At 43.3% G+C, this 26,186-nt stretch overlaps 3 protein-coding genes across 3 annotated transcripts in view; all 3 read left to right on the forward strand.

The window, feature by feature from the left end:
* Window positions 1-6,367, forward strand: part of LOC311509861 (G-protein coupled receptor-associated protein LMBRD2B-like) — an 11,361-nt gene extending 4,994 nt beyond the window's left edge. Inside the window, exons 5-9 of the mRNA XM_084575300.1 lie at window positions 2,037-2,140; window positions 2,217-2,263; window positions 2,489-2,603; window positions 4,153-4,279; window positions 4,402-6,367. Of these exons, the coding sequence (XP_084431426.1) occupies window positions 2,037-2,140; window positions 2,217-2,263; window positions 2,489-2,603; window positions 4,153-4,279; window positions 4,402-4,465 (457 nt within the window). The 3' untranslated portion in view covers window positions 4,466-6,367. The remainder of the gene's footprint in view (window positions 1-2,036; window positions 2,141-2,216; window positions 2,264-2,488; window positions 2,604-4,152; window positions 4,280-4,401) is intronic.
* A 1,811-nt stretch (window positions 6,368-8,178) lies between these two features.
* LOC311509863 (uncharacterized protein) lies at window positions 8,179-22,095 on the forward strand (the record flags this gene model as incomplete). The annotated part of the gene is made up of 4 exons (XM_084575302.1): window positions 8,179-8,186; window positions 11,627-12,663; window positions 12,982-13,151; window positions 21,946-22,095. The coding sequence occupies 4 exons, from the start codon at window positions 8,179-8,181 to the stop codon at window positions 22,093-22,095; spliced, it is 1,365 nt and encodes a 454-aa protein (XP_084431428.1).
* On the forward strand, window positions 21,977-24,977 carry LOC311509864 (malignant fibrous histiocytoma-amplified sequence 1 homolog; the record flags this gene model as incomplete). The annotated part of the gene is made up of 1 exon (XM_084575303.1): window positions 21,977-24,977. The coding sequence occupies exon 1, from the start codon at window positions 22,305-22,307 to the stop codon at window positions 24,975-24,977; it is 2,673 nt and encodes an 890-aa protein (XP_084431429.1). The 5' UTR covers window positions 21,977-22,304.
* Between the last annotated feature and the right edge of the window lie 1,209 nt (window positions 24,978-26,186).

Raw genomic sequence — 26,186 nt, forward strand, 5'->3', positions numbered from 1 at the left:
GTGAACAGAGAGAACAGAGTCAGGGTGGAGGTGAACAGAGAGAACAGAGTCAGGGTGGAGGTGAACAGAGAGAACAGAGTCAGGGTGGAGGTGAACAGAGAGAACAGAGTCAGGGTGGAGGTGGACAGAGTCAGGGTGGAGGTGAACAGAGTCAGGGTGGAGGTGAACAGAGAGAACAGAGTCAGGGTGGAGGTGAACAGAGTCAGGGTGGAGGTGAACAGAGTCAGGGTGGAGGTGAACAGAGAGAACAGAGTCAGGGTGGAGGTGAACAGAGTGAACAGAGTCAGGGTGGAGGTGAACAGAGTCAGGGTGGAGGTGAACAGAGAGAACAGAGTCAGGGTGGAGGTGAACAGAGTGAACAGAGTCAGGGTGGAGGTGAACAGAGTCAGGGTGGAGGTGAACAGAGTCAGGGTGGAGGTGAACAGAGAGAACAGAGTCAGGGTGGAGGTGAACAGAGTCAGGGTGGAGGTGAACAGAGAGAACAGAGTCAGGGTGGAGGTGAACAGAGTCAGGGTGGAGGTGAACAGAGTGAACAGAGTCAGGGTGGAGGTGAACAGAGTCAGGGTGGAGGTGGACAGAGTGAACAGAGTCAGGGTGGAGGTGAACAGAGAGAACAGAGTCAGGGTGGAGGTGAACAGAGTCAGGGTGGAGGTGAACAGAGTCAGGGTGGAGGTGAACAGAGTGAACAGAGTCAGGGTGGAGGTGGACAGAGTCAGGGTGGAGGTGAACAGAGAGAACAGAGTCAGGGTGGAGGTGAACAGAGAGAACAGAGTCAGGGTGGAGGTGGACAGAGTCAGGGTGGAGGTGAACAGAGAGAACAGAGTCAGGGTGGAGGTGAACAGAGAGAACAGAGTCAGGGTGGAGGTGAACAGAGTCAGGGTGGAGGTGAACAGAGTCAGGGTGGAGGTGAACAGAGAGAACAGAGTCAGGGTGGAGGTGAACAGAGAGAACAGAGTCAGGGTGGAGGTGAACAGAGTCAGGGTGGAGGTGAACAGAGTCAGGGTGGAGGTGAACAGAGTCAGGGTGGAGGTGAACAGAGTGAACAGAGTCAGGGTGGAGGTGAACAGAGTCAGGGTGGAGGTGGACAGAGTGAACAGAGTCAGGGTGGAGGTGAACAGAGTGAACAGAGTCAGGGTGGAGGTGAACAGAGTCAGGGTGGAGGTGAACAGAGTGAACAGAGTCAGGGTGGAGGTGAACAGAGTGAACAGAGTCAGGATGGAGGTGGACAGAGTCAGGGTGGAGGTGAACAGAGTCAGGGTGGAGGTGAACAGAGAGAACAGAGTCAGGATGGAGGTGGACAGAGTCAGGGTGGAGGTGAACAGAGTCAGGGTGGAGGTGAACAGAGAGAACAGAGTCAGGGTGGAGGTGAACAGAGAGAACAGAGTCAGGGTGGAGGTGAACAGAGAGAACAGAGTCAGGGTGGAGGTGAACAGAGTCAGGGTGGAGGTGAACAGAGTGAACAGAGTCAGGGTGGAGGTGAACAGAGTCAGGGTGGAGATGAACAGAGTCAGGGTGGAGGTGAACAGAGTCAGGGTGGAGGTGAACAGAGTCAGGGTGGAGGTGAACATGTGACTGATCTTAGCTGGAGCAGAATCAACAGAGAGACTCCATCTGTTACATACTCCACTACAAACACCTCAACCAGGACCTTGGTCTCCTCTGGTGTCTGGAAGCTCTTCTGTGATTGGTCAGGAATTGGAAGTGACATATGCTACAGTGGGAGGAGTCTATGAGCAGTGGGAGGGGCCTCTGAGGACCTCCCCAGAGTTTGTCTTGAGGTATAAATGAGCTGAACTAACTTTGTTCTTGTTCTCTCAGCCCTAGCAGGATGTACCAAGCTTTAATCTTCATCAGGAGCTGTTGAGACACACGACTCAACCTTTATCACTCAGATTATTATGTGAAGAGCTAACAAAGAGCTCTCAGACTCATTAATAATAACACACACCTGGTTTCCTGATAGTTCACCAACAGACTGAAGCTGAAGCCTCTTGACGGAGGAAGTGATTTGATTGTGACGTCGTCTCTTTCCTCAGTTTGGGAACTCGCTGCCTGAATCTTCTGGGCTTCCAGCAGTTTATGGGCGACAGTGAAATGACGTCGGACCTGATCGACGAGGGCAAGGAGCTGATCCGACGGGGTAACTGCTAACGTTCATGGTGTGATAGAAACACGGCCACTTGACTGACATCCTCAATCTCTGAATGTTTCTACAGAGAAAAGGAAGTGGCAACGGATTGAAGATGGAGAGAACAGACGGAGAGTGAGTAGCTTCTTCTTCAGGTTCTAGTTCATACGTCAGTGGTCTCATCTGAACACAACATGCTCTGACTGGCAGAGGGATTGAACCAACGCTGCTTCTCTAACCACTGGTCCACATGAAGGTTGACGTGTTCATCTCAGTCTGGTGTAGCCTCATGAATCAGCTGATCCAGGTGGAGACAGTGTGTGTTACCTGGTGTGTATTCTACATGTGTGTGTGTTGCAGGAGTGGAAGGAGCGCTATGGCAACCAGAGAGAAGACTACGCTGCCAGGAACAGGAGCAGTCATGAGATGAAGGAGACCAGCTACTCTGACTCTGTCAGCTCCACCAACAACAGACGTGAGGAGGAGGAGGAGGGTGGAGGAGAGAGGAGGAGGAGGAGGGGGAGGAGGAGGAGGAGGAGGATAGAAGAGGAGGAGGAGGATAGAGGAGGAGGAGGAGGATGATAGAGGAGGAGGAGGAGGAGGAGGAGAGAGGAAGAGGGTGGAGGAGGAGGAGGAAGAGGGTGGAGGAGGAAGAGGAGGAGGAGGAGGAGGAGGATAGAGGAGGAGGAGGAGGAGGAGGAGGAGAGAGGAAGAGGGTGGAGGAGGAGGAGGAAGAGGGTGGAGGAGGAGGAGGATAGAGGAGGAGGAGGAGGAGGATAGAGGAGGAGGAGGAGGAGGAGGAGGAGGATGATAGAGGAGGAGGAGGAGGAGGATAGAGATGCACCGATTACAATTTTCCTGGGCGATTCCGATTTCATTTTTTCTAACCACTTTACAACACACACAAAGATTTATTTTCTTTTCTTTAATAGAACTTTTTTGAACAGATAATCGCTATCACTATAAAAATAGAACTATATAAATTACTCCTGGTGTCGGAAAAAATTAAAAATAAAATAGGCCTATTTGTGGAAAAAAATATGTAATATCTGATTTACATAAAAGCTTTTTTTTTGTTTTCTTCCTAATTGTCCTTGAAATAGTGGTCAAGAACCCCCCCACCCCCAACACAAAAATGGTTTGGCCACTGATCAGAATTTGATTTGAAGTTCAGTACGCTCAAAATGTCCGGTCAGCATTAGTCCGGTGCTCAGAAAAGGAAAGAAAAGAGAAGAAGAGAAGAAAATAAAGGCCTTAAAGATTTTCTTAACAAATATTTAAAAAAAGGTGGTGACGGTGAAGCTGGGACTAGTAAAGTGAACGTAGGTTAGAAACAACGCAGCCAACGTTTACCTTGTAACGTAAGCTAACAGGCTAGCTCTAATGCTAACGTCCATTAGCTTGTATAAAAGAATGACACAACACGTTATCTGGGACAGAAACAGTTGAGTTTGGTAGCTCCGTCAGAGAGGATGAGAGATCTGGCTGCAGTCAGGTGACAGAGAGTGATGCGGGAGGGGCCCGCTGTCCCGGAGCGGAGGGAGAGAGTCAGGCTACTGTTGAGAGAAGAGAGAGAAGATCATCTAAGATTATCTCGTCCCGGGCCCAGGCAAGACTGTCAGCTGGCCTGCGTGTGATGCTGATGTTGCGCGATGTAAATCATGCGGCGCCCGAGTGCATTTGACCGGCAAAAAATCGGCATATGTCAGACTGACCGGCCGGTCTCCAGTCATGGCCGATCACGTGAAAATCGGCCGATTCCGGTCACCAGCCGATAAATCGGTGCATCTCTAATAGAGGAGGATAGAGGAGGAGGAGGAGGAGGAGGATAGAAGAGGAGGGGGAGGATGAGGATAGAAGAGGAGGGGGAGGAGGAGGATAGAGGAAGAGGGGGAGGAGGATAGAAGAGGAGGAAGAGGAGACAGGAGGAGGAGCAGGAGGAGGAGCCGCAGCATGTTGAGTGAATCTCCCGTTGTGATGTGATGACTCCACTGACTGACGCTGACGCTGCTTCTCATCAACAGAGGCTAAATATTGTGGCGGTGGGAGTGGAGCAGAGAGGGACTGCATGGAGCTGCTGCAGGACGCTGAACCTTTAGACTTCAACGCTGACGCTCTGACAGACGACGCTCTGGACTCTGAGTCTGGCAGGTAAAGCAGCTTCAACACACCTGCTGCATCACGTCTGCTTCTATCTGGGAGGAAGCAGCTGGATGCTTCATGACCCACATGTCCAGACTGTCTTCCTCAACGTCCTGTCTCTGTGGTTTCAGACACGCAGGAGGACGCTATCTGTCCATGTCGTCGTCTCGTAGTCGAATATTTGACGACGTCTAACGGGCAGAATGAATGTGAAGCAGAGCTGATAACTGGAGCATCCACCTGCAGAGAGAGGATGGAGCGCATGACCTCCACCTGTCTGCTCATCTCCCAGCATGCATTGAGACAGAAGAACAGGTCACATGTTTAACCTGACATGTGTTGATGAAGCTCAGCGTTCAGCTCAAAGAAGGAACATTCCTGCTGTTACAGTTACAGAAAGCCTCTGATACCAAGCCCTGTCTGTTTCAGCTGCATGATGGACGTCAGGTTTCATGAAGGTCTCACACTTTATTTATATTTTTATTTAACTGTACGTCATGATGGGAACAGTGCTGATCAGATTAATACGTGATGATGTGTCCATGTTCTCTGAGCTCCTCCTCCAATCATGTGCAAAGCTCCTAAACATATGAAATGAATGAGCTGTGTCATTTAAACCAGACGTCTTTCATCACTGGTGTCCTCCACTTCCTTATTTAGCTTTTACTTCCTGACTGATCATCAGCTGTTTCTGCAGGTTCCAGATCAACGCTTTGTCAAACTGTCGCTGGTTTTCTTCATCCTTCCTAAATAGTTCATACGTGTTTTACAAGAGAAAGAAAAAGAAAAGTCACTTTTAAAGAAACACATTATTTTATTCAATTCTTTACTGGTTATTTTTTCCAAAGCCGTCGTGTTTTAGAGCTGAGATTATTATTATTAATTATTTTTATTTGCTATTTACTACAAAATGTTACATTTTAGTTAATTTACATGTAAGTAGAAAATATAAAGGATCAAGAGTAGATCCCTGAGGAACCCCATAAATAGTTATTGATTGTGGATGTTGGAGTCTTCTGACACACTGCAACAAATACTACTACTACTACTATAAATACTACAACTACCTACTTTACCTGATTAGGTCCGATCTTGTCTTTCCAGCTGGTTCTGCTGCCCCCAAGTGGCCAGAAATAAATCTATGAATGTAGGCGTGACCAAATTCCTTTTTCTTAATCAGACAAATTTTACATATTGACAAGTAAACTGGACACAAAGACGACCCAGAGTAGATCCCTGAGGAACCCCATAAATAATAACTCACTGTGGATGTTGGTTTATCAGCTGAATCAGGAAGTGAAGCAGTCGACATGTTGACCAGAACTACTTCCTAAGGTCAGATGTTGTGGTTACAGCTTGTTCCACTGCTAAAAACAAACATATAAATGCAGGTGTAACCACAGAGTTAAATTAAAATCTACACGTTAGCAAGTAAACTGAAAATAAAGAAGGGGACCAAGAGTAGATCCCTGAGGAACCCCATGCATTGCTATCTGCTGGATGATGTTGTAGGCATCTGGTACTAAACAAAGACAACTCCTGCTCCAACAATACACAGACATAGATAGATTATATATATATTTCCACTTTAAGTGTAGAGCAGATGGTTGTTCCTTTAAACATCTTTAGAAGACCTTTATCTTTCTTTAGTGTTTGGTGTTGATGAAGAGATCCTGCTGGCAGGTTGAGCTCAGGTCAGAGAATGAACCTGATGATCAGCAGCAACCTGTTCACATCCTCATCTGTCCTCATCAGTGACACTCCTCTGTAAATATGTCAGATATCTTTTGTATTATATGGACTAATTAATGATATAAAGATGTAACTAATGATCTTTCTTTCAGCCTGTTCACCACACTGTATCTTAGTGACCTCCTCCCTCTAGAAACACAACTGTTCACCTTTCAGTAACGTTTCTGTCTGATGCTACTGCACATGTTGTGAATATTTATTGTCCGTCATGATCTCAGCACATTTCTCTCTTGTTCTGGAGAGTAGATCTGGTTTGTCCTGTGATTAAAGTAGTGAATTATTCTCTAGAGAAAAGTTGATGTTTGATTTCCTCTGATGTGTCAGTCAATAAAGGTTCTCACAGTGTTACAGAGTCTGGTCCTGTTCATTGACAGAAATATGACACCTGTTGAGATGATATCTGATGATTATGGAAGAGTAGTTCATGGTTAGTAACATGTCTGAGGCTGGTTCTGGATCAAGTTGGACTTTTTCTCTGAAACACATTTTGTCTTTTCATCTCTTTTCTCGTGATGAAGCTCGTCTTTAATGTCTTGAAGGAATTATGTTATCAACTACAGCTGGACCTCTTTGTCCATGTTTCAGTTTATACTTCTAATAAGTATGTATTATAAAGATGCATCATCAGATTGATTTACTTTGACTGAAACAACAATGACTGATCTGACAGAATGTGAGGTAGCGTACAGCTGGAGCAGGTCAGACAGACTGTGGAGAGTGACTTTATAATGACTTCACCTGTTCCTGTATGAACTGTTAAATAGTTCAAAGAATCATCATTTTATTGAACCTTTATATGCTAAGTGTGCAAAGTCTTCATTTATAATAAAGTAAGATGAGATAAGATGAGATAATCCTGTAATTTATACCACAGGGGAAAAAAACAATAAAATATTTCAACTACTTTAAATATTTGGCAGAAGGTCACAGAGACTCAAACAGAGAACCTGATTCTAGTAGAATTTGAAACACATTGTCTTTATTCTGCTCTCAGTTCAAGTAAATCTGCAGCAACATGTTTGAATCTGATCATTGGTAATAAATGATGGTGGGAACAAAACTACAGAAAGAGAAACTGACTAGAGAGACAAGTGATTCTGGCAAGAACCAGAGTTTCTCTGAAAACATGTGACCATAGACAGCTCCACCCAGCTCCATCTGATACCATATAAAACCTCAACATGTCATATAACTCCACCTTAATACCTCAGGCTTGTCTAACCTCTCCTGCAGTATATGAACCCCAGCTCCATCTGATATGATATAAAACCTCTCTGCTCTTCTTGTCTCTTCAGCATCACAGAGCTTTGTGAAGCCAACAGCTCAGGTAAGATGACTTTAAATGTCAGGATCAGGAGACAAAGATTCAATCTATGATATTCTCCTGATACATTTACAGTTAAACATTTCATGATGAGTGAAGCTCAACATTCACTCATTGATTATTTTCTATGCTTCTGATCATTTTCTAAATCCTCCATCAACTGTTGGTTTCAGGTTGTTTCTGTTAAAATCATCTTAGAGCTACTGAACAGATCAATGTACCAATGCTCTGACCTGTACATTATGTGTATACTGGTTATGTTGAGCAGGAAGTGAAAGGGATGAACGTGATGTTTGGTACCTGAAGGATCAGAGTCTGTCTGGAACATCTTCTGATTTCCTGTAAAAACTGTGGAATCATTCATTCATTCATCTTCTATACCCGTTTAGTCCTGTTAAGGGTCACGGGGGTCTGCTGGAGCCTATCCCAGCTGTCATCGGGCGAGAGGCAGGGGTACACCCTGGACAGGTCGCCAGTCTATCACAGGGCTAACACAGAGACAGACAACCATTCACACTCACATGCACACCTACAGCCAATTTAGAATCACCAATGAACCTAACCAGCATGTCTTTGGACGGTGGGAGGAAGCTGGAGAACCTGGAGAGAACCCACGCAGACACAGGGAGAACATGCAGACTCCACACAGAAAGGCCAGCCGGCCCATGGATTCAAACCGGTGACCTTCTTGCTGTGAGGCATCAGTGCTAACCACCTCGCCACTGTGCCGCCCAAACTGTGGAATCATTGAATGAATAGTTTTGTTCTTGTTTTCATTTAGAGACCAGACTGCACTGACTCTTCACTGTGTGGAGCTGTTTCAGACATCACCATGGCAACGTGAGTAGAATAAGAACAATTACAACAACAATCAGGATGTTTATTGAGTCATTACACAAGTTACTGTTAGAAGAGCTGGGAGAAGGAGGAGAGATCACATGTGAGTTGTAGATAAAAGTAGTTTATTCTCAAGAAGTAAAAGAGAAATAAATCAAAGTACAAATGAAATAAAACCAATAATGGTAGAAGCCAGAGACAAGGAGTGAGCGACTGCCACCAGCTGATACAGTGGAGGCAGAACAGTGGAGTTAAAGTAAGAGGAGCTGTTAGGGACATTATTCAGAATCAGCTTCTCACATCAAACCAAAGTCATTCAGACAGTAAACTGAAAACCTCACACATACAAGTACAATTCTTTAACACACTCTCATGTGAACTGTGATTAAACCTTTTCCACTGACTGAATATATTTCACACATACTAGAGGACAAGATGATTTCAGTCCAAGTATCAAATCATTTGTTAAACACAAGCCAACAGACACGTTTAATAGAGGACACCTCTTCTACCAGATCAACCTGATTCTCTGTGATCATAGATATCACAAGCTCAGGGTAACAGACTGAACATCAGCATATGTGATGATACAAAGCTTGTGGTATAGAATTAAATCAAACAGCTTCAGCTCACTTTCACAGCAAGGTCTGTTAAATGGTTGGTACTGTTTCTGTCTTCACTGTAGCATAAATATAAAACAGGATTATCTTACCTCATGTTGAAACTCAACAATAACCTTCATTTCTTTATCAGTAGAAGGAACCTCAGCCATCCTGTCTACAGGCCCAAACAGTTTCAGGAAGTCTAACACTTCATTATCTTCATCTGACTGTGGATTAGCCCACTCACTAAAACACCATTTTCAACTTTGACATTTTCTGATTTCACAACTTCAGTTATATTTTTTAGGGATGCACCAAATATTTGGCCACCGAAAAATTTAGACCGAAAATGGCCCAAAAGTGCATTTTTGGTTTTCGAGCAAAAGACTTTTATCACCGAAACAGGATGTTGAGATGACACAAAACCGCAGCCAGCACGGGCATGTGGACGTATTTTAATATATAAAGTATATATAAATATTATATAAATACCCACTGATCGCGATTTGCATTTAATATATCACCTGAACTCCAATATCCAAGCAACGAAGTTTCCCGGTGCTGGTGCCGGTGCCCAATATGTCGATCGCGATGACCGGTACAAGGAAAAAAAAATGTTTTAAATGTTAGTCTGATCATTTATCTGCTGAACAAACAGCAAGACAAACGTTCATCTTTTTGTTTATTTTTTTCGCTTTTTATTGCGACATGCCCGTTCAGCGGCGCACATGCTTTAAGTAAGACTACCTTCTTTCTTAAAGGGACAACGTTCTTTATCTAAAGGTGCTGTGCACCAGTTTTTCTTGATAAAAATAAAAACAAAGATGCTCAGTCTAACATGGATCGATGCTGATTTCCAGCTGCAAAAGCTTCTGCTCCATTATTATTTAATGTACACATGATATGTTTAACTTAATGTCAAGTTAAACATTTTATTTTGAATTTTATTTTATTTTATATTGTGCATTGTTGGAACGTGCTAAATAATTTTGTAATTGATTTATTCTTTGAAACATTAATGTTAATTTATGAAATTGCAAAGCCTTGATGGGCGGTACAGTGGCGAGGTGGTCATCACTGATGCCTCCCAGCCAGAAGGTTCTGGGTTCTAATCCAGGCTGACTGGTTCCTTTCTGTGTGGAGTCTGCATGTTCTCCCTGTGTCTGCGTGGGTTCTCTCCAGGTTCTCCAGGTTCCTCCCACCGTCCAAAGACATGCTGGTTAGGTTCATTGGTGATTCTAAATTGGCCGTAGGTGTGAGTGTCTCTCTGTGTTAGACTGAAATAGACTGGAGACCTGTCCAGGGTGGACCCCCCCTCTAGACCAATGACAGCTGGGATAGACTGGAGACCTGTCCAGGGTGGACCCCCCCTCTAGACCAATGACAGCTGGGATAGACTGGAGACCTGTCCAGGGTGGACCCCCCCCCTCTAGACCAATGACAGCTGGGATAGACTGGAGACCTGTCCAGGGTGGACCCCCCTCTAGACCAATGACAGCTGGGATAGACTGGAGACCTGTCCAGGGTGGACCCCCCCTCTAGACCAATGACAGCTGGGATAGACTGGAGACCTGTCCAGGGTGGACCCCCCCTCTAGACCAATGACAGCTGGGATAGACTGGAGACCTGTCCAGGGTGGACCCCCCCTCTAGACCAATGACGACTGGGATAAGCTCCAGCAGACCCCGCAACACTTAACATGAATAAGCGGGTACAGAAGATGAATGAATGCCTTGATTTTAGTGAGGTTAGTACACAGTCATAGCCATAAATGCAATGGTACTAATAACTGTCATATTAATTTCTTTCGGTGTTTCGGTTTTGGCCAAGAATTTTCATTTCGGTGCATCCCTAGTGCAGTGTATATTACCTTAAAACTAAATTAAAGTAAAAGTTTCTCTTTACATGTGGGTATCACACTCCCAATGTAACACATTCAGTGCATCACTAAGTGTAATAACAGTGCTTTGCAGGTCTCCTTTCCTTTAGTGTTCAGTTCAACTCGCTTCAGTCAAGGAATATAGCGTCGAGTCAGTTTCAGTTCCAAAATGGTACGTCAGAAACTAAATTAAGTGTCAAAATGTAGAATGCAAACAATAGGCCCCTTCAAGGATGAGAATTAAAGAGTAGGTGGTCTCCTTGGGAAATTTTTATCTGATGCAGAGACATGTGGCTTCACTGGTCTTTTAATATTAAACATCATATCATAAATGACACCATCACATTCAACATGTTATAAAGAAACACAGACTTCAGCAGCTCCTGTGTCATCAGAGCTAGTAGTTAGCAATGCTAAGTCAACTCAGCTAATAAATGGCAATACATGTAATAAGCCCCGCCCCCTCCAAGTTAGTGGGTGGGACTTGGGCCAAACTAAAACACTAAAGTACACGTCAAATACTTTTTTTTTCAAGGATGGTTTCTGTCATTTTAGGTAGTTAATAAAATGCTGATGAGAAGTTTAGTTTTTGTTATTTGACTCTGTAAAAACAGGATGTGACATCATGATGACTACCAGTTTCCATGCCAACTGCTCCATGAAGCTAGGAAAAAATAAATAAGTCCAGTGTATAATCCGACATTCATCACTATTGGAAGGTCATTAAGATGAACTGAACTTTGTGATCAGATAATACATTATTGATTGATTATGTACAATACTCATTAACATGATAATGTAGTTATCACTTTTCATCAACCAGTAACATACAACCTCCAACACATGTCACACTCTTAGATTTTATTAACTGATCTTTTCACTATGAACAGAAATCAGTTAATAAAGTGTGAATAATGAAATTGTAAATGTGAATTGAGCATATTTGTACTTTTGATTTTCAGTAACACTAACATCTCATCAAAGTATGAGGACATCATCTCCAGAAGTATTCTGATCTCTCCAGGATCTCCTTCTGTCTACCAGCTGAAACCAAAGAAAGAGAAGATTGGAACTCTGACTAGAATGACTGTTGGAGAAAGAAATGTGAACAAGATCAATAAAACCATCTTACTAGTTGGTGAAACAGGATCAGGAAAATCAGCTCTGATCAACTCTCTGGTCAACTACACCATGGGAGTGAAGTTTGAGGATGAAGTCTGGTTTCAGATCGTAGAGGATGATAAAAGAAGTCAAACACAAAGTCAGACATCAGATGTGATCATGTACCAGATCTTTGGTTTTGAAGATAAAACTCTGCCCTACTCTCTGACCATCATCGATACTCCTGGATATGGAGACACCAGAGGAACTGGACGTGATGGCATCATCAGTCAAAGATTATTTGACTTGTTTAGATCAGAGGATGGAGTTCATGAAGTTAATGCAGTGGGTCTGGTGATGAGGGCCTGTGATAATAGACTCAGTGATCGACTGATATACGTCTTAAATTCAGTGGTTTCTCTGTTTGGAAAAGACCTGGAGAAAAACATCGTAGCTCTCATCACACACTCTAATGGAAGAAAACCTAAAAACGCTCTTGAAGCTCTTGAAGCTGCAAAAATTAAATGTGCTAAAAATGAGAATAATCAACCTGTTCACTTCCTGTTTGATAACTGTCAGCATGAAGACAGAACAGATGAAAGAGAATACCTGGAAGGTGCTGATCAACTATCAGTGGGAGGAATGAGAGAGTTCACAGATTTTCTGGAAAAAACTGAACCTCAGAAACTGAAGAAAACTGTGGATGTTCTGAATGAACGCATCAGACTGACAGCCTGCATCCAAAACCTGGAAGAGAGAATCAACCTGACTGAACTGAAACAGACAGAGATCAAACAGATTCAAGAAGAGATGAAGAAACATGAAGAGGAGATGAAGGAGAATGAAAAGTTCACTGTAGAAGTTGATGAGGTCTACAAAGATAAAGAACCTATTGGTGGTGGGATGTGGTGGCTGGTGTTTTATGGTGGAGCTGTCTGCTGTACTGTCTGTGAGGAGAACTGTCACTATCCAAGCACAGTGGTCTGGAAACCTGGACACTGTGAGGTGATGAGAGGAGGTCGCTGTACTGTTTGTACCAACAAGTGTCCTGTATCAGATCATGTGAAAGAAAAGTGGAAATATGTGACCAAGGCGAGGAGAGTTAGGAAAACTGAAGAAGAAATAAAACAGAAGTATGAGAAGAATAAATCAGAAAGAGAGAAGAAGTTGCGCCTTTTGGAAAATGTTGAGAAAGAAATGAACCAACTGACATCAGAGAAGTCCCTGTTCCTGGATGAGGCCTACCAACGTGTTGTCAACCTGGAGCAGATCGCCCTCAATGTTGACTCAGTGTCCACTCATGTCCACTTGGACTTCCTGATTGAGAAGATGAAGGAGAGAGGAGACAGAGAGAAGGTCCAGAAACTGGAGGAGATGAAAAACAGAGTGGATGAAGGAACCAGAGCTGGGATTCAGTATGTGTGGAGTAAACTGAAGGGATATGGGAAAATAAGTTAAAGACTCATTGATGTAGATGAACAACATGATTGTGATGTTTCTGCTGTCGACTCTCTTTAAACATGAATCAGTTGTTTCATTGTGATTGTGTTCAGTGTAATATTCAGTTCATATTTCCAATCAGAAACATGGTGGAGGAAGTATTCAGATCATTGACTTCAGTCAAAGTAACAACACCAACATATTAGTAGTGTTATCAGTTCTCAGTAAATGTAGTTCATGTATCAACAGTAAAAGTATTCCATGAGGAAAATGTTCTATCAGTGTGATATGATTGTATCTCATATTACTGGCTTGTTGTTGTCATTCTAATCAGTTCATTCTTTTTATGTTGTTCTGTTTTTTTAATTCACTATATTCTGTTCTTCACATTCAATCGTCTCCTGGTTGAAGCAGTTTTCTGTGAATCCTGAATAAAATCTCTGCTTCATGAAATCAGTTTGCTCAGAGTGTCTTCACTGGATCATCAGCTGATTCTCTGTCTCTTCAATCTTCTGCTGAACTTCAGTCAATAAACGTCTGTTTCTCTGTTACTGAAACTGTTGATTGTGACACAGACTCAACAAAGAAACACTGAGCTCTGATAGAACTGAGACTCTATGAAAGAATCATGAAGAATCTGTGATGAACTGTGTAGGTGAGGAGTTCTACAGAGACCACTAGAAGGAGCTGTACTACATCACTGAAGAGATGCTGCTGTGTGGACTGACCAGACTCCACTGAACCTTTAACAGAAAATAAACCTGTTCACAATAAGTGGAGTTCAATGACAGGATGTTTGCCCTCAGATCAGAGTCAGATATTTAACTTTCAGTATTTTTAAGATTAAACTGGTTATCAAACTCACCATTGTGACGTTAAAAATCTCATCCATTATAAAGTTCTGCATTATTATCAGTTACACAATATAATTCTTTTTTTAGAATTAGAAATGTTACTGTTTGTACTGCAGTATCTCTGATTCACTGTCACATCTGGAGGATTATCTGTTAATAAAACTTGTAGGTGAGTTTTTGCAGCCCTGAGTTACGTCTGCAGGATTCCTCACAGGCTGTGATCAGCCTCACCAACCTCCACAGAGAAGTTGTCTGAGATGCAGTCAATCATTTCAATCAGGAGTTCAGGTGATAACTGAAGGAGTCACTGACCACGTTTACATGGTCTTTAGTATCCCGAATTTGATCGGGTTTTTGAAGTATCCCGATTTCGTGTTTGTCCATGTAAACACCATATCCCGAATTCAGAAATCGGGATATGCCCATTTCCCGATTTCAAGAAACCCGGCTTTGCTACCTGGAGTACTCCGATAGAAGCCGGGATACTGAAGCATGTATACACCTTATCCCGATTTCTGACGGCTGCCCACTGTCTGCGCATGCGCGAGTGACGCCAAGTGACGCACTAGATATACAAACAACATGGCGGCAACGAGAACGTCTCACTTTTGGAGCAACGAAGAGACAGAATTTTCCCTTAAAGTAATGAAAGAATTAAACATAACGACGTGTTTAGATGCAGAAAACACCGACATGCTGATGTATTCAAATCTGTTGCGGAAAAGCTATGTGACGCTGGTTTTCCACCTCGCTCCGTTGAACAAGTTAGGTCGCGTTGGAAAACATTGAAAAAGACGTAAAACACGCATGCGCAGATAGGATGCAGTGATCGGAAAACGGGTTACTGTTATTTATCATGTATACAGGGATATGAATAACCGGGTTTCTCTGTGTTCCATGTAAACACCATATCCCGAATATGCTCAAAGCCAGGATACTAAAGATCATGTAAACGTACTGTATGATGGTTATAATATCTTGATGAGCTTGTCTGGATTTAGGACACAATTTGTTGGTCTGTTATTCAATCAAACACTTTCTTTCACAATATTACGAGTAAGTGTTTCATTAATATTCTCACTAAAATCTCTGGTAGTGTAGTTCCTCACTCTGACCAGCAGAAAGCAGTGATACTGGTAACACAATAAAAGGGAATATGTTTACAGGCCTGTTGTATTAGAATGAGTCACTTTTCATATTTAAGATTGTGAGAACAGATGCTGACAGATGAAGATGAGACAAAGTACAGTTAGGTTCATATATGTATGGATACTGACACATCTGTGTTATTTTATTTAAACATGGTTGACTTACAGTTATATAATGACAGTGGTGCAGCTCTCAGGTTGAACTTTAAGGTATTCACATCAACACTGATGGAAAAGTTTATGAATTACAACATTTTTTTTTTTACACAATCCTCTATTTTCAGGAGCTCAAATGTGATTGGATAATCTGCTCAAAGGGTATTTCAACAACAAATGTGGGATACTCCTCATTATGTTCTTATAAGTCCAGAAGGTAAAACATCTGGTTGTCTGGAGTTGGTTCCAAGTGCATTTAGAAACCATTGCTAACTCACAACATGTTTTCAAATGAGTTCTGAATACATAAAAGTATAACTGACACAGGCCATAGTTAGAGGGCAAAAACTAAATGAATCCATCAGAGATATACCAGGAACATTAAGAGGTTCCTGGTATATGAGGTATAAAACAGGTTTGTATGGTTACTAGAAAGAGAACAGGGTGTAACTCCAGATTTAAGTCTTGATACAAGTAGGAGCATTTGTGCTGTTTCAATTAAATGAAACAATTAAAAGAAACTGAAAAATACAACTAGATGTAAAAGAAAAACAGTTAACAGACAAAAAAAGAAATTAAGTAACTAGACCTTATAAATAATGATTTAATAGCTCTGTAGGGAGAATACATAATGTTCCTTGAAGGAGGAAAAAACGAAGAATCTCTCAGTCAACATAATCTTTGCTGCAGCTTTAAAAGAGAACCTGGAAGGTTTATCTTTCCAGGTGGAAGTGAATTTCATTATTATGTTACACTACCTGACCAAAATAAAAGTCTCCACCTGTTTAGTTTAGTTTATTTCGAACATGTGCGGGTAACATAACAAAGTAAACGGAAAAGAAACAACTCCAATAAGAATAGTCAAAACAAAAATAATGTGAACCCAACATGTCCGAAAAGTTTAACTAATAAAACAGGTATTCACCTCCTATTGGATAATTACTGCATGGGTGATTATCTTTCAGCTGACAACAAGTTAGCCCCACGGACCCGGTACCGGGTCCGGGAGAGCGTTAAAATGATTACTGCGTATCAAAAGTTAATTACATGATGCGGTGTTTTTTTGTTTTTTTTTTCCCAAATGTTTCCAAAAGACGAGGCTTCAACGCTACCAAAACAACAGTCCAAGTGTATTTTTCTCAAAGACAGTTTGTTTGGCAGTAATTTAAACATTTAATTAAAAAAATCACAGCTGCGTGAATATACGGGGCAGTCGAAATGAAATGCAGCAGTAGCTCTATATCCTCTCGCTCGACTCAGTCATGTTAGGTATCATAACGAGAGAAGTTAATCCTTCCGCTCATACCAAGCAAAACATAGTCCGACCAAACCAGCGAATGTCAGCCCCGTAGCAACGACGCAGCAAAAGTTCACATTTTATCGTCAACACGTGAAATTCTGTGTTTATGTCTCAACATTCCATCAAATAACAAAGCAAGTTTCACCAAAAGCGACTGACATTTGTCGTGTTCGACTTCATGCAGATCTGTGCAGATCTGACTTGACGTGATGCATGCTGGGTTGTTCATGCTCATAGACTTCTTCTTCTTCTTCTTCTTCTTCTTCTTCTTCTTCTTTTATGTTTTATGGCGGTTGGCAAACCAACTTAACGGTGCATTACCGCCACCGACTGGGCTGGAGTGTGAATCAGGAGATATTGGAATTTAGTACTAACTAAATAAATAAATTAAACAAACAGAAAGGAGAGAATTAAAAAAAAATAATAATAATAAAATAAAATAATAAATTAAATCCTTTTGGCTAAGTCTGTTTCTCTCAGGAACTTAATAATAAAATGATAGATGTTACTAGATGTTTCCCCTAATAAACCTTTCATTGTGAAATTGTTCTGCTTGACCATTCTGAGTGACTGAAAAAGCTGATTTCTTTCTTGGCTATACCTTGGGCAATGAATTAAAATATGCTCTACAGTTTCTAAATGACTGCAATGTTGACATTTCCCTGTTGGATGTTTTCCTATTATCTTCAATGAAGAATTGAGCCCTGTGTGTCCTATTCTTAATCAGTAATTATACTCTCCTCTCTTCGACTCCTACACTCTGTCCTTCCAATATTCACTTCTGGTTGAATATTATATAAATGTCTCCCTTTGTCATGATCCACCCAATACTCCTGCCATGTTGATCTTGCGTATGTTTTAATGAACATTTTAGCTTCAGATTTGCTATATGGAACCTGTAATATTCTATTGTGTTTCAGTGTTTGTTTTGCAAGTTTATCGACTTCTTCATTCCCTTTCACTCCAACATGTGCAGGTACCCAAAGAAACCTGATTTTTAAACCTTTTGCATTTAACTTATACAAAACCATATTAATTTCATGAATGATGTCATTTCTTATAGATTTCCCAGTTTTTATGCTTTCTAGTGCTGAATAACTATCAGATATAATCACTGGTTTGTTTAAATCATTTCCCTCTACCCATTCCAAGGCCAACAAAATTGCAACCAGCTCTGTTGTGTATACTGACAAATGATCTGTTAATCTTTCCTGACATATTACCCCATTCTTTGGAGTATACACTGCTGACCCAATACGTCCTGTCTTAGGATCTTTGGAACCATCTGTAAATATGAATGTGTGATCAGAAAAGTGTATATCCAGATAATATTGAACAATATCCCTCATTGCTACTTCCTTTGATTTATTTTTGATTTCCTTGTGAATGTCTAAATCTACATCTGGTATAGGGAAGAACCATGGGGGAATAGGAGGGACTGAAACCGTTGAACAGTACTGTAATTTATGTAACCCAATACTCTCAGCTTTGCCATCACCAATCCACCCAAAACTTCTATAATTGGATTTACTATGTTCCCAGCAGTCTTTTAAGATAGCTTTAGCTGGGTGACTATCAACTTGCCCCTTCACATTTATCCAGTATGCTAACATTAGTTGTACCCTTCTGATACTCAATGGCATCTCACCCATTTCCACTTGCATAGAAGACACTGGGGATGTTTTAAAAGATCCACTACATATCATTAGAGCCTGAGCTTGCATGACATCCAATGCTTTGATATTAGTCTCTGCAGATGACATATATGCTATACACCCATAGTCAAAGACAGACCTCATTAATGCCCAATATATATTTTGTAAAGATGCCCTGCTTGCTCCCCATGCTTGTCCTGATAGACAGCATAGGATATTAACAATCTTTTTACATTTGCTAACCATTTTTTCCAAATGAATCTTCCATGTCAATTTTTCATCAAACCACATCCCAAGAAACCTTATAACCTTCATTTGCTCAAGAGGATGACTGTACAGTTTTAAAGATATAGGTGTGATCTTGTGCTTTTTTGAAAAACATATGACTTGTGTTTTAGACACTGATAGTCTAAATCCCCATTCATTTGCCCATTTTTCCACTTCAGTAATTGCATCTTGCATTTTTGATTTAACATAAGATTCATTACGGCCTCTAAACCATAATGCTCCATCATCAGCATACAAGGATTTCCCGATTTTCTGGTCAACATTTGAGAATATGTCATTAATCATGATGTTGAACAATAATGGGCTGCATACACTACATTGTGGAGTTCCATTCTCAACTGAGTATTCCTCAGAGAATTCTGCACCTACCCTTACCTGTATTTTCCTATCAAACAGAAAATCCAAAATCCAATTGTATACTCTACCACCAATTCCCAGTCGTTGTAATTTGATTAATAAACCTTCTTTCCAAAGCATATCATACGCTTTCTCAATATCAAAAAATACAGCTATTACCACCTCCCTATTAGTCTGTGCTTTTCTAATATCAGATTCTAAACATAATAATGAATCCATAGTGCTTCAGCCCTTACGAAACCCACTCTGAAATGGAGAAAAAAGGTCATTGCTTTCTAAATAATGGGTCATTCTCACTGTAATTATTCTTTCCATTATTTTACACAACTGCGATGTTAAAGCAATCGGTCTATAACTAGTCGGGTCAGATGGGTTTTTCCCTGGTTTTAAAATAGGAACTATAATTGCATGTTTCCACACTGATGGAAGATGACCAATTTCCCAAATTTTATTTAAAAATGTTAGTACTATTTCTAGTGTCCCATCTGTCATGTTTGCTATCATTTTGTAACATACCATGTCTTTACCTGGAGTAGTTTGTTTTGCATTAAGGACTGCTTTTTTCAACTCAAACATATTTAAAGGTACGTCTAATGGATTTCCTGAATGTCCTTTCTTCTCTAAAACATCTGGGAACTTTTCTAACATTTTCCTTCTGTTCACTTGTGCTTCCTTACTGAGATTCTCAGAACTATGCACTTTCCTAAATGTTTGAGCTAACACTTCAGCCTTTTCTAAATTAGTAACTGCCACTTTATCAATGCTCATAGACCTCGAATATGATTGGTTAAAATGAACTTGTTCAACCCAGCATGCATCACGTCAAGTCAGATCTGCCAGAGAATAGGCGCGTTCGACTTCATACACGGGCTTTTGCTTCCACCTAGTGGTCGTGTGTTGGTGTTACAGAGTCAATTACACTGCCATGGTGGAGTAGAGACCACACGCTTTCGATTGAGGTCCCATTTTCCGAAGTAAACTTCGGGTTATCTCGGCTTTTTTCGATGCGCAAACATACAGACGCTGGAGAGAGAGAAGTGCCATTACGCTTGACGCACGAGCAAGTCCACCCGGCAGCCATTTTGTGTCTTTAAGACAACTGTTTTAGTAGCAATTGTCGTAGTTGAAGGCCCTAAAGGACAAATTTTGAGCCAGTTTTTTTTTTTGGAAGTGGAAAATAACCTATTTGGCACACTGGTGCCAAATTGTGCCAAATGAATGTCCGCCTGATCCTATCCTTGCTAAAACCTTTTGTGGAGGCTTTGACCTTTGCTCAAATTACATCAGATTTGTTATATTTGTAGTCAATAAATTGCTGAAGGTGATCAGTGGCCCCTGTGTGCATGGGATTATTGTTAGCATAGTATTATCCTCTTACAAATAGGGGAAAAAATAAGCGAGGATAGAAATTTCACATTTCTCCTTTCATTTATTACAATTTACTCAAGTATAGTAACAGACACAACATTTCTGACACTGGGAATACATTCCCTGAGGTCCAGATGTTCCCAGACAAGAAGGAAATGCATATGAACCATGTAATTGTGTAACAATTCTTCATTTACTTTGGGTATGTATTTTTAGGCGTTTTTCTTAAAATATGGCCTGGGCTTAACAGGCCCAACTGATGCAATGAGTAGCTTCTCATTTCTTCAACAACCATGTCTAAAGACACATCCTGTGGTCGTCTGTTTGAGAAGGGTCAAATCATTGGCATGCATCAAGCAGAGAAAACATCTAAGGAGATTGTAGAAACTACTAAAACTGGGTTAAGAACTGTCCAAGGCATTATTAAAAACTGGAAGGATAGTGGAGAAGCATCAGGGTAAGAAGAGAGACAGATGAAGTGATGCACCCATCATGCCTAGTGTCTACTGTACAAGCCTGTGGGGGCAGTGCTATGATCTGGGGTTGCTGCAGTTGCTCAGGTCTAGGTTCAGCAACATTATGTGTCCAAAGATGAAAAGTGAGGACCAGGGTTTAGAACTGGTTTTAGTCCTTTTGAGATTCTCCACACTAATCAGTGTCAGGATCAAATATGTCTGGTATGTCTGCTGACAACCACTAAAGAGATGGAAACGTGAAGATAAAACCATGGAACCACATCCAACAGTCAATACATGTTTGTTTCTGTGAAAGTTCAAGTGTATGTAATCTGTGTTTGTCTAACAGTGAATTTATAATCTCAACAAAACACAGGTTATGTTTTCATTTTCAGGAATGGCATCAACAGTAGAAAGAAACTTGACCCAGTCAAGTGTGAAGTTGTGTCAGTCCTCGAGGGCCCTCTGCTGGCCAGGGGCCCCAAGCACCTGACAACTTTACAGTTTGTGTACTTACAGATTGTGTCCAGCAGGTGGAGCCAGAGTCGTGTCTCTTCTGTCCTCCAGCGGGACTCAGTTTTCTGATTTAACATGAATCATTTCTCTCTGAGCTCTGCAGTCTTTCTATGATCGGACATTTAGTTCATGTTGTCCACACATTCACAGACTCTAAAGGTTTTTATTCATCCTTCATCTAATGTTTCTGTCTGAAGATGAATCCTGATTTTCAGATCTCAGAACAACTTGTGATTTCAGGACAAACAGACTGAAGAACGGCACATGTCCCAGGACAGTTACAACAATGAATGAACACTGAATGGTTTGACTCTTTAACCTCTGAACATGAACGTATCACTGTTAAATGTCTATATAATGTCTATAGATAGAGAGAGAATTACTACTAAATTGACCAGTATAATATATTATATTTATTCTTTGTACATAGGAACATGTTTAGTCAGATTATATCATTACAATAAAGATTCTGATTCTGATTTGAAGCAGCTTTTAGTAAATGTGGAGAATGAATGTCTCTCCTGCTGTCCACACAACAAGGAGGAGGAGAAAGGGAGGAGAAAGGGAGGAGGAGGAGGAGGAGGGCTCAGGGATCTGACGCAGTGTGAGCAGCGGCCGCCTCTCTTCCTCTCCCCGCGGTCAGGACGACACACGTCGGCTCAGAAAGCCTCAGAACCAGCACATCTTCCCGGACAGAGAGACCCAGAGGCTTCCGGAGGCGATGAGGACGATCAGAGCCGTGATCGGAGGACAGCCGCAGCCCCGGAGCCCCGGGTGGAAGCCGCAGCTGTGACCGCGGAGCTCCTCATTGTGTCCCGACCGAGTGGCGCAGAGAGAAAAGGATGCCTCCGCGGCCGCAGACTCTCTTCCAGTTCCTGTCGACAAACCAGATTATTCCCCGACACGTAGCGGCTCTTCTGGCCTCGGTGGCGGAGGGTTTGCTGTTGAGGAGCGCGCTGATTTCTGAGGGACTCCGTCCTCCATGCTGGCCGCTCAGGATCCATGAAAACTCTCCATGAAAACAAGGAGCAGCAGGAGGAGGAGGAGGGGGGGAGGTCCGGCTGCAGCGCCATGGAGGACAAGGAGAACAATCTGAAAACGGCCAGGTTGTGGAGGGATGCCGCCCTGCGCTCCAGGAAGCTGCGGAGCAACCTGCGCCAGCTCACCCTCTGCTCCAAGAACAACCAGATAGAACTGCCAGAGGATATAGCCGAGATAGAGGTGCTGAACCTGGGCAACAACTCCCTCCAGGAGCTGCCAGAGGGGCTGGGATCCACCCTCAACAACCTGCGCATCCTGGTCCTCCGCAGGAACAAGTTCACCTCTGTGCCCCGGGTGGTGTTTGAGCTGGTGCAGCTGGTGGAGCTGGACATGAGCCACAACTGTCTGAGGAGCCTGTCTGAGGGGGTGGGACAGCTGAGGGGTCTGAAGAAGCTCTGCATCAGCCACAACAAAATCCAGGCGCTGCCAGCTCAGATCGGGGTCCTTCAGTCTCTGGAGGAACTCGACATCAGCTTCAACGACCTGCACGACTTGCCCACATCTTTCTCCGGCCTGGCCAAGCTGCGCACTCTGGATGCAGACCACAACAAGCTCAACCAGTTCCCCTCCGAGATTCTGGCTCTGGGCGAGCTGGAAGAGCTGGACTGCTCCGGGAACAAGTTTGAGGCGTTACCAGCAGACATCATGAAGCTGCAGTCCATCAAAATCCTGTGGCTCAGCAGTCTCCATGTGTCCTCCTTACCCGACGCATTCTGCCGCCTACACAACCTGGAGAGCCTGATGCTGGATGGGAACAACCTCACTGCCCTGCCTCCTTCCTTTGGTCGCCTGCAGAGACTCAAAATGATCAATTTGTCCTCCAACGAGTTTGAGAACTTTCCTCAGGTGATTTTAAGCATCACAGGGTTAGAGGAGCTGTACCTGAGCAGGAATAAACTGACCCATATCCCAGAGGAAATTGGGCAGCTGCTGAAGCTGGTGAACCTTTGGCTGGACAATAACAACATCACATATCTGCCTGACTCTATTGTGGAGCTGGAGAAGTTGGAGGAGCTTGTTTTACAGGGTAACCAAATAGCCATTCTCCCAGATCATTTTGGGAAGCTGTCCAAAGTGAACATTTGGAAGGTGAAGGATAACCCTCTCATCCAGCCCCCGTACGAGGTGTGCATGAAGGGGATCCCTTACATTGCCGTCTATCAGAAGGAACTTGCACATTCACAGCTCGCCGTGAAGCCACGACTGAAGCTGGTCCTGATGGGGATGAAGAACGCTGGGAAAACCAGACTGAGGCAGAGCGTGGTGAGCTCACAGCAGGACGTCACAGGAGTCCAGGGAAACAAAGGCATTGAAGTCACTAACTGGGTGGCGGACGCCGGTCGCCACCTCACATTTCTAGTGTACAATCTGTCAGGGAAGCAAAACTATGACCTCATCAAACCTTTTTTTCTCTCCCCCGGTGCTCTCTACATCCTCGTCATCAACCTCAAAACATATTCGCCCAAGAACTTCTACGCTCACGTGGGCTATTTCCTGCACCTGCTCTGTGCCAAAGTACCCCACGCCGTAGTGTGCTTGGTGGGCACACATGCAGACCTGTGTGGAGAGGTGGAGGTGGAGGAGAAGAGTCTGGACATTCACAGACAGATCGGCCTGCAGGAGGCGAGGGACACCCAGAGTCTGAGGAGCCTGGCTCAGCAGGTGGACCAGGCTCTGGAGCAGGGCTACAACGTCCGCACCTCCAGCCCTCACGTCCTCTTCTACGGCGTCTCTGACAGGAACCTGAGGCGCAAGAAAGCCCAGCTACAGTACATGCTGAACCACCGGCTGCAGATCTTGTCTCCCGTCCTGAGCGTCAGCTGCACAGAGACTCAGAGGAACATCCAGAGGCTGAGAGAGAAGCTCATGTCCGTGGCAGACCACAGGGAGATCTTCCCCAACCTCCACCGTGTCCTGCCAAAGTCCTGGCAGATGCTGGAGGAGTTGCACTTTAAGCCCAAAGACCTGTGGCTCTCGTGGTGGGACTCGGCCCGTCTGGGCCTCCAGGCGGGGCTCACGGAGGACCGGCTGCAGAGCGCCTTATCCTACCTGCACGAGAGCGGGAAGCTGCTGTACTTTGAGGACAGCCTCACCCTGAAGGAGTATGTTTTTCACAATCTTCCACGGTTCATTGCAATTCTTAACGTCTTCTTCCAGAGGGACGAGTCCACACTGCTGGACCGGCTCCTCTCTGAGGGGGAGCGGGGGGACAAGGGGAGGGTGAGTCTGGTGATAGAGGACGAGAAGGGGGAGAACCTCAGGGTCACCCACCTGCAGCACCACGTGGAGGGCTTCCTCCAGCACGGCCTCCTGCCCTCCAACGTCATCCGTCTGCTCCTCAGGCCGCTCATCCAGACCCAGCAGGACCTCCACCTCATCATGGAGCTCCTGGAGAAGATGGGGATCTGCTACTGCATCAACAAACCCCGCAGCAAGCCTCTGAACGGAGCCACCGTGTGGTACAAGTTCCCCAGCTACGTCAGCAGCGAGGAGGTCGGGGCGGAGGCCGGGGCGGAGGCTTCGGCCGGCAGAGAACTCCCTCCTCGCTCCCCAACATCTGGACCACATGTTCATGTGGGTTTGATTATTTCACCCAGAAATCAACCGGTGTCAGAGCAGACGGTGATGACTTAATGATTCGTTGATTTCAGACTGAGAAGTTGTTTTGATTGTTGGTCAGAGAAAAATGTTTGAATGTGTTGAGTTTAATAATCTTAATCTTCATCTCACTGTTTTCTGACCCTTAAACACAAACATCACATTCACAGTGATTGTTCTTCTTGGTTTAATCTTAAACCTGATTCCAGATTAGTTTTTTGTTTCTTTGAGCTTTTCTTCAGTTCCTCAGACATCGGTGACGTTTAGAGTCTGAATCAGTGGTTTCTGTCTGATTTCAGTGGTGACGTTGAACGAGTCGTTTCCTTTCTGCTCGGCCGTTTGAGTCGATCAGGAAACGCTTTGAGTTTGAGAAAAAGATCTGATCACAGATTGTTTTTATGCAGCTATGGAGTTATTTCCTGCTGCTGATTAAAATCAGAACAGATTGATACGGATGCAGGTGGAGAGGTCTTGGTTCATTCAGACGTGATGATCAACAGCAGCGTCAGGATTTAAAAAGTCTGAGGACAGAGAAGAGTTGGACTAAAGACACATGAAGGATGAGAAGATGGAGGAGACACCACAAACCTCTGGAACCAAGGAGGACAGTATTAGATTGGAGGAATCTGTTTCACAACTAAGAGAAACTGTTTAGAAACTAAAATAATTGACTAAGTTTGCTGCTGTGAGCCAGACCACTTTCACTCTTGCTGTTGTCGCTGTGACTCGGCCAGCTCGTCTTAATCCCCTTAAAGGATTTCAAACGGTCAAACACAACAGACCTGTCCGACAGGTGTTGGCTTCCTGCAGGCGCTCCAGGCTCCTGTTTACCATGGAGCTCAGCCAGGAGTCGGAAAAAAGATTTGTGATCCAGCTCAACTGGCCACCAAAGAAAACTCAAGAATCATGAATCTAGAGTCTATTTAACCGGCTCAGTTGAGTCGTACCACATTTGATTGATATATAATCAATGAACAACACCATTCAAACATCTTACATGTCACTCAGCAGAGAAACAAAATGTACTACCTGACTTGACCACTAGCAAGCAGCGCAAACTAAGGCACTCAGACACTCGGATCCATTACTCATGAGTCTCTGCTTAACCCTAGATCAGGGAGTCAACAGCCACTCACTCGGTCGGCAGAGAAACGAAACTTAACCGACTCAGGGATCATTCTCATCTCAGAGAAAACACAAATGCTCTTAATCTGTTGCTGCCTATAGCCAGTCTAAAGACGGAAA

Source organism: Chelon labrosus (genome assembly GCF_963514085.1).
Source record: "Chelon labrosus genome assembly, contig: SCAFFOLD_120, whole genome shotgun sequence".
In the NCBI taxonomy this organism is placed as follows: Eukaryota; Metazoa; Chordata; class Actinopteri; order Mugiliformes; family Mugilidae; genus Chelon; species Chelon labrosus.